The sequence below is a fragment of the Electrophorus electricus genome, chromosome 2 (assembly GCF_013358815.1).
Source record: "Electrophorus electricus isolate fEleEle1 chromosome 2, fEleEle1.pri, whole genome shotgun sequence".
Lineage (NCBI taxonomy): Eukaryota > Metazoa > Chordata > Actinopteri > Gymnotiformes > Gymnotidae > Electrophorus > Electrophorus electricus.
In genome coordinates, this window is record NC_049536.1 from 1470570 (window position 1) to 1482932 (window position 12363).

Here is a 12363-nt window from a genome sequence, read left to right on the forward strand (position 1 = left end):
AGACTCCGCCCCGTACCTTGCCGGGTTTTCCAGGCAACTGTATCAGCTATTTAAAAGTCCTTCCCACAATAGAGGGAGAGAGAGAGAAAGGAGACTGTGTGTTAGTTTGGAGTTTGTTTGGTTGTGATTGAAAATTTGTATGTTTTGTGTATGACCTTGTTTTTCTCCATTTTTGAACTTTGGCTTCACCCCTCCTGCTTCGTTAGCTGTGTATATATACATATATGTAGATTGTGTAAAGAGTGTAAATATTGTTTGTTTGGTACTTTGGTGTTGGACACTGGTGGTAGGGAGTGACTGCCATTTTTGTTGGGTGTGGGTTTTCTCTCTGTTTATGTATCAGAGAGTTAGGAAAGTCTTTTGCATGTTTCTGCTATTATTAGGATTAGTTAGTGTGTAGTTTTATTTGATTAGTGTCGGTTTTGGTTATTATTTTGGCCTGGGTCACTCCTGAGGGAATTGCACCAATAAGATTATTTGTAAATGATAACCTCTGTACAATACACTAAAAAAAGCTTCCATTTGTGTTTCTGTTTGTTTTGTTGCTGTTCCTTTTTTTCACAAATTCTATTACATTAGCCATTTGCACTTCTTTTAGCTTGATACGGCCTCACAGCCTAGACGGGGGCGTAACATTGGCGTATACTTCATCAAAGTCATCCATTCCCAGGAAACATGTTACCCATGTTTAGCACATATATGCTTAAACCCCATTCTCGTGTACCATATCATAATGAATAATATAGAACTGAAGGTCAGATAATGATCATACTCACTGCTCATATTTATGACTTCTCCCAACGTTCAGACGGCTCAGACCCCTACTGGGTCTTCTGAGCAGTTTGTCCCACAGGGTCTGGTGCTCCCAGATCACATCTATATCTATCTATCTATCTATCTATCTATCTATCTATCTATCTATCTATCTATCTATCTATCTATCTATATATATATATATATATATATATATATATATATAAAAATTGTTCCATAGGTAGGATAGACTGGATGGATATATATTCTTCACATAAAATTAATTCGGTTGTAATATGTTGGACCAGTTATCGTTAAAAAAAAAGTACTATTAAATAACACATTAACAAGCTTCTTTATACAACAACTGATCTTTATATTCTCATTCATGTTCAGACATTCTTGCATCAAGCCTGTAATTCAGATACGAGTTTGTCTGTATTCTCAGTAAAACCCATTTAATAATGTGCAATGTACCCAATAAATGTCCATTCTATAGGCCCAGCTTACCAGATATGTGCAGCATCCTGAACATTTATGGTGTTATGATCTTCCCAATAGTCGAGAGAACAGTTTTAAATGTGAGACCCTTCTGAAACAGATTAACAATTTTTCCACGACCACAGGATGTGTCTTTTGACATGGTTGTTTAACAAATGAGAAGCTACTCACTGCATCAGTTAGGGTTAAATAACTTGTTGCCAGCTGAACCATAATCACCCACACAGTAATTAGCCAATGGGAGGCTCTTACCTATTTGCTTAGTTAAATACAGGTGGTGACCTTTTTTTTTTTTGTCCAGGCAGTGTATATGGAGTTTTAAGCATTCCTCATTTGTATATGTATTAGCGTTGATGTAAACAAGGACATTGTTGGGAAAATACTTTTAAATTCAAACAATCCATGGTTTTCAAACGTATTTCATTCTTAAAAATCTACTCCTCAAAATAATTGATTTGAGTGAGTAACGGTGCTTTTGTTATTTTTGCAGTGGTGCTTTTGTTATTTTTGCAGTGTGGTGGGTAGCATTTAGCTCGTATAGTTCCATACTTTTACAACTCAACAGTTGTTTCACACAATAGGACATGAAATAAATTCCTATCTGCTGTTAGAAGTGAATTTAGTCTGATTAAATGATCAGATTTCAAAAGTGGCCTCTATTGGCGGTAACTGCTGAGTGACACGAGCCTTTATGTAGAGCACAGCGCTTGTGACGTCATCGAACAATGACGTCACTCAAACGCTGGCGATAAAGACTTTTATGTTTTTGTTCTACAATAGGCAGAGGCACAGGCAGAGAAGCAAAGACTGCAACAACTGTGTTATACTCCTGCCTCTTCATTTGCAGCTCTAACTCATGCAGCCATACCAGTAAGTGAGGGTCTTCCAGTTTGGATGGAGACTCCTCTGATTCTACGCCCAACTCTGACTGTGGTTCATCCCCACCACTAGCCTCTGCTGAAGGTGGAGATGTCACTGGTTGAGCTGGAACCCAGGGACCTCATTTCTTTATGGCAGGATACCCTCCACTACCGATACTTCCTAAAAAACAGCCTTCACCGCCACCTCAAGGTATCGCCACATCAAGGTATCGCCACATCAAAGAAATCCTCTGTAGTGTGAAGTGTTACAACACCTATCAAACACCTCCAAATTAGAGCAGAGTGAGAATTCCACTATTGTGAAAGCGTCCATCCTAACACAACAGCCAACAGTAAACTCACACCCCCTGGACAAAGTGAAAAAATGCCAGACAAAGCACACAAACAAAAAAGGGATGAGCCCTTAATTTCTGTTATGACCCAGTCCAGGTAGGGTCTGTGACAGAAATCAGCAAATGCAGAGTTGGGCTTAAATGTCAAATGCAACTGAGTGTGAATGATGGATATGTGAGTTTAGTTTACTCGTATTTTGCACTTCTAGGTATCAGCATTGATCCCTGTATTCTACAGTATTCTAGTTCATTGGTATATTGGACTCTAACCTACTGTACTGTACTTGGATATATTCTATGAGTAAATGACAAAGCGCTTTTGTAAGTCGCTCTGGATAAGAGCGTCTGCTAAATGCCGTAAATGTAAATGTAAATGTAAATGTAAATGATATAAGAGTGTAATACAATAGGCACAAATAACACCAGACAGACTTCAGGTGGGTCAACAATGAAAATGGTAAATCAGCAAACAAAAATAAAGAAACTGACTGACCAAAGTGGAACTGCATAACCTAACGAAAACAAAATGAGAAAACAAAAACACATACACACTTTCCTATCTCCCTCACCAGACACAAAACAGAGACAAACCCAAAACTGCAAAACAAACAGCAGCCCACACTACACCTGGTGTGAAGTGACACAAGTGAACACAAACTATATGCACTAGAATATAGACACTGTATACACTATATACACTAGATATAAGGGCAACAGAACAAGCAGAAGGCCAAAGCGAATCTCAATGTGGAAGTAGACTAACAGGGTCAGAGCACAGAACACTCAGAACAGCAAAGAACAAACACACAAGTGAAAGCACAAGATTGAGCATGAAACTTCCTAATACCGTCTTCAGGACCCTTTTATACCCATAGGAAGGGAAGACGTGGCACGTGGGTGACGTCATCGCCAGGTATGTGGACGTCAGGGTCTTCAGCTATCTGAGAGGATTAAGGACTCAGTGAGGAACCGGAAGGTCTCAGTGGGGAGGAATCAGATACACTGATCCTGGATCAGATCATGCACATGGATAATCTGTTTAATCCACTGAAGCCTTAGGGCATTGTCTCTGTTTTTGCATATTTTCTTAAATTCAGTTTAAAGGTTCTTAATTATAATTACATTTAGTTATTTTTGAACAAAAATATAATATTTTCAATTTATGATATTCTTACTTATCAAGTTCCTAGTACAATTACTGCAATCTGGACTTTCAGATTATTGTAGTGCTTTCTCAAGAACCAGTGGAGGGCAGCCTCACATTGTTCAATGCATCTTAAATTTTGTTTGTTTACAGTGTCACTCTCTGTGACTGTTGTTTTTGTTGATTCTTTGGTTTCATATTTGTTTGTATTGAAGATGCTGCCAAACAAAATCAAGGCAGTAAATAAATCAATATTTTATTGGATCATTACTTGGTTATATAGTTGAATTTCACAGTAAAGTTAACAGGGCCGTTCAGATAGAATCTTTACTTTTCTCAGCATTGATTATTGGTTTTGTAAAGTTATATTGACACGTCCCAAAAAAGAACTCTCAAAACGTTATTTTACAATAAAATATTTTTTTAACATTTTAGTGAACAGATATTTTGATAATACAAATTAAAACTAATTTTAATATTCAAAAAACGAACCAAAGGAAAAATATATGGGCTGCAAGAAATTGATTTATTTTTAGTCTTTCTAATGCCTAGATATTTCCCTGCATATTTTAACAATTAAAAATTGTAGCAGTTAATTATTGTTTTGTAAAAGGCTTTCTAAAGGTCAGAGTGAGCGGCTTCTTTACAGCAGGAGGTTTTTGTACGACCACTGAGCGAGTTTGTATCACTGTGGAGCACTTTTGGTGGCGGCACAAAACTCTCAGTTGGACGTGAGTATCTTTCACTGCTTATCCAAAAGTTCGTATTTTCTGAAATAATAATCGATATGTTTGATCTTTGATAATGATGGAGACTTAAAACATGTTGCGGTTGCATTTCTTGTGGTTTACGGTGCAACAGGTGTTACGAGGTAATTTATCTAATAATATAATGTATGTTTGTATTTTGTTTAATTATTTTAAAAATCTGAAAAGCGTTTGGCTAAGTTTATGAGTTTTCTAAAGCATTAATGTCGAAGCTCCATATTACGCGGTATATAGTGGAGAGAGCGGCGTGTTTAGATCAGGAGGTTTTTGTTCGGACAGTAAACGAGATTGTAGCTCTGTGGTGGACTTTCGGTGGCGGAACAAAACTATCAGTTGGACGTAAGTAGACTTTAAGTTTTCTTCACAATTAATCCACGTTGTCTAAGCACGTCAATATGCCCCATGGTTCTGTAAACCACCCGTAATCTTTTGTAGACTAATTGTGACTTTTTTAAGTATCTTCCTATATAATAACCGTTGCTATGTCGTTAGCAATATCGACTTTTTAATTTATACCGATGGAAAGTTTCTTAAGTGTCGTTCAGTAGTAAAAACATACATGTTTCAGAAATATCTCTCAACAAGCCTTCATCTGCTTGCTGGGTTCATTTTAAAAGGTAGTAATATCGGTGCATGATTGGATTTTATCGGTGCAGTTCACTTATACCGTAATACTCGCATACTGAAGATCAAAACGTTAGCTGTTACAAATACTCAAGTTCTTATATTGTACATCTAGAACACAATAATGTATGTCTTTAGATAAATTATCTTGACCTGGATGTTGCCTTAAACGTTGTTATTAGCGTACAAGAATATGAAAAATATCTCTAAAAACACAATTTTTGTAATCAATTGCTGTGATTCTACAGAGTCTACATATATCTAACGCATGAACAATAACGATATAAGTCTGAAATAGTGTAAAGGGAGCACCGAATTCAGTTTCATACACACAGTTTTAGAGGGACAAAACTCTTGTATTTAAGTTACTTTCACTCCTTACTCAAAATTAATTTAGTTTCTGTCTTTGTTTTTCTATCTTTATTTCTAATTGTATATTGCATGTATGTAGTATCTTTAATAACTTCTTTCATTACAAAAAAGAAAAGAAAAACAAGCGTCTTTGGGGTTGTATCGTTCACTAACTCTGAAGCTAAACTACGGCGCTGTAAAGAGAGGAGACGGCAGTGTGTTTAGAGCAGGTTTATGTACGGACCTTAAACTAAGTTAGTGTGTAGGACACTGGACGTAAGAAGAACTTCACTTTTTATTCCCAGTAAATCACAGTTTTAAGTAGGTATTGTTTGTAATAAAGGTCTCTTTATTAAAGCGCATTAAAGGTGAATTTATTAGCGCGTTTATCCTAACCGTTACAGTGTTGTTACAGCTTTTAGTGTAAATCGAACCTCATTTTTATCGTTTTTTTTATCAAAAGCATAAATGTTTCAGCAAAATCCCTCATCAAACATTTATTCTGCCTACTGGATTAATTTTCATTAGTATAAGTGTTTGTCCCTGACTGGAGGTTGTCGATGCAAAGCAGTTTAACCGTCATACTCGCATACTGAACAATCACCGTCTGTTAAATATACTTCCATTTTAATTCATGTATGATTAGAAATTATATTGATTTAAATGGTTCATAAATTAAATATACTGCCAGGGCTTTAATGCCAATGGAAAATTATATTGTTGATCTAGAACATTTAACGTTTCTTGCCTGTCTGAGCTGTAGACCGTGTTGTGTCTCCTAGGTGACGCCCCGCCCACCCTCACGGTCCTGCCCCCCTCCAGTGTACAGCTGCAGCAGGAGAAGGTCACACTCGTGTGTCTGGCCAACAAGGGCTTCCCCTCAGACTGGAAGCTGAGCTGGAAGGTGGCTGGTAGCAGCTGGAGCTCGGGGGTGAGCCAGAGCTCCGGGCTTCTGCAGAAGGATGGCCTCTACAGCTGGAGCAGCACCCTGACCCTCCAGAAGGAGGAGTGGCTGAAGAAGACAGTGACCTGTGAGGCCACCAAGGACTCCCAGTCTCCTGTCACACAGACACTGAGTAGAGAGCAGTGTGCTGAGGCGTGAAACTCCCACATGTGTACTGAAGTGTGCTCCTCTCACTCATTAATGTGCTGTGTTTAGTCTGTGTTTATTACTCAAATGTTCCTCTGTTTATTGGTCAAAATGAAATAAAAAAAATTTGAATAAATATTATAGTCTCTTATTTAAAACATTTCTCACAAGATTACTCATAAGAATAAATACCTTTAGTCCTAAATTTCTGTTCTGCAGAAATACTAATGTGTGATGAGGTATAGGATTAAACTTTGATACAGCTGCCATTTCATTAATCACGGTAAAGAATGAAGCAAAAAATAAGACATTTCAACATGTTTCATTCACTAGAAACTGTAACACGAGTAAGTTGGTATATTTTAGGAACATCAGGGGCTGGGGGACAAACCATCTGTAGCCCTATCACTATATCACAATGTATTAAGAGTAATAACAAAGAACTGCTTAATATTTGGTACATGTTCTTTTTATTAATTGAGTCACACGGTGCTATTATGACACAGCCTGGTTTATCACACAGTGTTACTGAACTAAATGTGTGTTGCTCTAAGTTACCCTGTACAGGTTTAACATACATACACCCCACTCACCTGATATCCACCCCGACTCTGTGTGTGGGAGTGTGTGTGTGTGTGTTACTGAACTAAAGGTTTGCTGCTCTAAGACACTGGAAACCTGGACACAGTGCTGCTCTGTTCTGGGTGACAGAAATCTGCATTGCCTGTACAGGTTTAACATACATACACCCCACTCACCTTATACACAGCCCAACTCAGTGTGTGTGTGTGTGTGTGCGTGTGTGTGTGTGTGTGTGTGTGTGTGTGTGTGTGTTGTGGGGGCGGCAGAGGGCGTAGAGCGGGCCATGCGTTTGTGTGTGAGAGAGAATTTTACTGAAAGATTTCAGTCAGTTTTTCAAAAAGTCATTGTTTCATTTGGTGGCATTATTTCATCTTATTGTATAATAAGTTTATTTAAGCAAGGATAGTGAGGTTATTTAACTTTACCCCCTAAAGATCTTAAATTTTTCACTTTTACTTGTTAACAAAGATTTAGAATGGACATGAAAAGTATGTGTTGGTAGAAATGTTTCACAGTAGCTGAGAATAATCAGAGGAAGGCACAGACATGGTGATTAGTGCTTTAGTGTGTGCTTACATCACCTCTAAACAGGACAGAATCTCCTGAAGATGACTGACACTGATTTAGCAGTCATACTACTAGTAGAGATTTCTCTCCATTAATAACTACCTGCTCAATTATAAGAACAACTGCCCCAAGAGACCAAAGGACTCAGTACTGCAGTGCTGTGACTGGTTTCTGATGCTCCATGCACTGGAAGTGTGTAAATGTGCCTCTGTGGGGTCTTGATAAGCACTAGATAAATTCCATGCGTTGTTATTATTGTTATAACTGTAGTGTTTTGTCTTCATCCGCTCCAGCAGAAACAGAGAGATCATCTGCTCAAAGAAAAGAGAGACAGGAGAAGTTTAGGACCTTCTCCAGGTTTCTGGTGATGCAGCTCAGTCTGAGCTGTTATCACTGTCAGTGTCAACAGCAACATTAGCATTGTGTTTAATGGTGGGTTTCTTCTTGATGGATCATACTAATGTTCACACCTTCCATTTCTAACTGATAGACAGCAGGAGTAGAAGGACATATATATCTACAAAACTCTCCTCCAACAGAAGTGAAACAGTGTTGTCTGTATTGTGTCTTTGTGATTCATTATAGATTTTTTTGTTGACTTGATTGAGTGTGTTGTGGTTCCTAGAAGAATTATTTTCTGTAGATTTGTGTTGTTCAGTAGTGAGTGAGTGTGATGGGGCATCTCTCCTCCACAGAGTGTGTCAATGTTCTGTATCACATCCTCCCCCTCAGCACCTGCAGTAGGTCCCAGCTGCAGCAGTGCAGTCTCTGTGCAGTCTGACTGAGGGAGGTTTTTGTACGACTATATACACTGTGTGAATAGACGTGTACTACTGATATCATGGTAACTCTGACAGTAATAATCTCCTGCATCTTCAGTCTGGACTCCTCTGATGGTCAGAGTGAAGTCAGATCCAGATCCACTACCACTGAAACGAGCTGGAATTCCTGAATGTAAGCTAGTAGCCCCATAGATCAGGAGTTTAGGAGCTTCTCCAGGTTTCTGCAGGTATCAGTTTATATAATGTCCATAGCTGCTGTGATAAAACACTGCAGGGTTGGTTCTACAGCTGATGGTGACTGTGTCTCCTGGAAGAGCAGATTTCAGTGCAGGAGTCTGAGTCACAGTCACCTGACACATGGATTCTGGGGGAAAAAACCAAAACAAAACAAAGTAAATCCAATTTAAATCACATTTTATTTTCCATTTCTTATGTTGCTTATATCTGTTAATAGAAGGTTTAGAATATTTTATTAAACAAGACATCTGTTTTTTTAGGTTATTCACCTCAAAAGCAAAGCATAAAATGATCTTTTACCTTGAGTCCAGAGGGCCAGTGTGCAGATGAAGATGGGGATCAAAGTCATGGTTGCTGTGGGTGAAGTTGCTGGGGCAGGCAGCTCTCAGTCATGAAGTGTTAAACTCACAGAACTATAAACACTCCCAGAGCACTGAAGCAGGTGCTGCACATGCAAAGTGACCTCTCTGTATTAATACACGTCTACCAAATACTCTCTGTGGCCTCTCTGTATTAATACACGTCTACCAAATACTCTCTGTGACCTCTCTGTATTAATACACATCTACCAAATACTCTCTGTGGCCTCTCTGTATTAATACATCTTTACCAAATACTCTCTGTGGCCTCTCTGTATTAATACACAGTCTACCAAATACTCTCTGTGGCCTCTCTGTATTAATACACTGTACTACCAAATACTCTCTGTGGCCTCTCTGTATTAATACTCATCTACGAAATACTCTCTGTGGCCTCTTTGTATTAATACACATCTACCAAATACTCTCTGTGGCCTCTCTGTATTAATACACGTCTACCAAATACTCTCTGTGGCCTCTCTGTATTAATACATGTCTAACAAATACTCTCTGTGGCCTCTCTATATTAATACACATCTACCAAATACTCTCTGTGACCTCTGTATTAATACACACCTACCAAATAAACTCTGTGACCTCTGTATTAATACACTCTACCAAATACTCTCTGTGGTCTCTCTGTATTAATACATGTACACCAAATACTCTCTGTGGTCTCTCTCTGAAGTAATGCCTCCACTGAATACCTCTTACATAACCATATTTAACAGAACCAACCATACTAGAGAACTATAAACTTTATAATATAATGTAATATATAGGTCAAATAGTATTTCTATTTAATATAAACAATGTCAGAAAACTATGGAACAGTGTGCTGATTATTGGATAACTCAAGTTCAAGTTCAAGTTCAAGTTCAAGTTTGGTTTATTTGTCACATACATAGTCATACACAGTATAACTCGCAGTGAAATGGTTGAGAGTGCTCTGTCCAAACTGAGGAAGAAGAAAAACGGGTGCATAGAGAAATATATATTCTATATATGTACAAAAATATATTAACAATGTATGTACAATATATGTATATTATGATTATATACACAATGTATAATGTATAAGGTTGTGTGTATATATATATATATATGTACACAATGTACCGAATGTACAGATCCAATTTGTAAAATGGCATATTCACAGTTTTTATGTTACATGGTGGTAATAGAATATCTATATATATACAGTTATGCTACATGGTGGTGGTGGTCCCCACAGTTTATCAGTTTCCTTGATTCAGGGCCCGAATGGCCTGTGGGAAGAAACTCCTCTTCAGTCTCTCTGTCTTGGTTTTCAGGAAGCGAAAGCGCCTCCCTGACCTCAACAGAGAGAAGAGTCTATTGTAGGGATGGGTGGGGTCCTTCACAATCCTCCTGACCTTGGTCTGGCAACGCTTGTAGTAGATGGTCTGCAGGTCAGGAAGTTCCGTGTGAGTGATGCGCTCTGCTGAACGCACTACCCTTTGGAGTGCTTGTCTGTCCTGCTTGGTGCTATTCCTAAACCAGACTGTGATGTTCCCCATGAGGATGCTCTCGATAGTGCAGGTATAGAAGTTCCGCAGTACCTTGGAGGGCAGTCTGAAGTCTCTTAGGCGTCTGAGGTGGTAAAGACGCTGACGAGCCTTCTTTGCCAGGGAGTTGGTATGGCAGGACCAGGACAGGTCCTGCGAGATGTGAACACCAAGGTACCTGAAACTATCTACTCTCTCCACCGTGGTTCCACTGATCCTCACAGGTTGGTAGTGCCGCTCCTGCTTCTTGCTGCAATCCACGATCAGCTCCTTTGTCTTACTGACGTTTAGGAGGAGATTATTTTCCTGGCACCAATTTTCCAGGTGTTTAATCTCCTCCAGGTAGGTCCTCTCATCATTGTCCGAGATCAGGCCCATGACAACGGTGTCGTCAGCAAACTTGACAATGATGGTGGAGCTGGAAGTGGCTGTGCAGTCGTAGGTGTACAGTGAGTAGAGCAGAGGGCTTAGGACACAACCCTGAGGAGCTCCAGTGCTGAGTGTGAGGGTGGATGAGGCACAGTTGCCCACGCGTAACTGGAACTGATGAACAGATTTATAGAGAATGATAAATAAGAAATATCTAGTATATTTTATGTAAATATTTCTAAAAGTGTGTGTGGCGTAGTGCTCTCAATCGCTCCTCTGTACAGGATCTCTGTTGTGCCTGCGGTCTACATACTTTCCACAAGGGGCGCTGGTGAGTTGTACAGTGGATGTCTAAGATGTGAAGCAGAGTGTTCTGACCAGAGTAGAAGAACAGAACTGCAGTTACAGTCACAGCAGCTCACTGACTCTTAGTGCTGCATTTAGGGAAGAGGAGGAGGAGCTCTACCATCTTCCATGATGACCTCAGTCAGCTGTAATGTGATGTAACACACTTACACAGCCCTGAACAATGGAGCTTATAGTCTGAAGAATGCTCTTTTTTCTTAATTCACCACTCGGGTGGGTTTGATTCTTGGGTTTTGCTATCACTGCAATAAGCTTCATTTTGAACATGGTCTGTTCTTGTATTATTTTATTATTCACTATCTGCACTGTAAGATTCTTTGTACTGGAGTGTGTTGTTCTGGGGTATGTTGTGCTTGAGTAAGTTTGGCTAATGTAAGTTGAACATCTGCAAAAAGTGTTGTTCTATTCTGGGAAGGAGCAGGTTTCTCAGGGCTGTAAACACAAATCTGTTTCACCCCACTGTGCTCGCTCTCTTTCACTCTGACTGGTATTGACATTACTAGAGACTAGTTTCAGTTCTTCATTTTATATCTGAACATTACATACACAGGCAAAGGAAATAATTCCCAATAACACAGTATCAAGATTGAATAAAAATTATGTTCTCTAGTAAGTAAGTTTAGATAATGAATAAAAAAATTATTTAGCAAATGTCATGGAATGCTCCCCCCTCACGAGTCATGTGGTTTGGGGGGAATTACGTTTGTTGTCACACCCCCTACATGATGGCACGCACCTGTACGGGGTTCACGTTGAGTGTATGTCTGTTTATTTAAAGCCCTCTCAGTGTGGGCCTCATGGTTGGTCATTGTTAGTGTTAGTGTAATGTTACTGTCAATGAGTGTGTAGCCGCTGTTAGTATAACCCAACGTTTGTACCATTTTATGTTGTCGTTGTTGTTTGTGTGTTCCTGTCTATTTAGTGTTATTATGTGTGAGTGCCACGCGTGTCCTTTATGTTTCATGTCATTAAATGTTTCAAGGGAGTCTGTGCGTCCTGCTCAACGCCGTGACAGCAAATACATGAATGAATGAATGAATGAATGAATGAATGAATGAATGAACAGTCACATACTAGAACACTTCTGTCCATTTCAGTGAGTTTGTAGGTATTTTATTATTTCTCTATTAGC

The 12363-nt window shown here is 39.0% G+C and overlaps 1 gene segment (V, D, J or C); it reads left to right on the forward strand.

Moving 5' to 3' along the window:
- The first annotated feature begins 3304 nt into the window (after positions 1-3304).
- On the forward strand, positions 3305-6455 carry LOC118240900. The segment is given in 3 exon segments: positions 3305-3380; positions 4225-4717; positions 6136-6455. Coding segments are annotated over 2 exon segments (456 nt in total).
- Positions 6456-12363: the final 5908 nt, after the last annotated feature.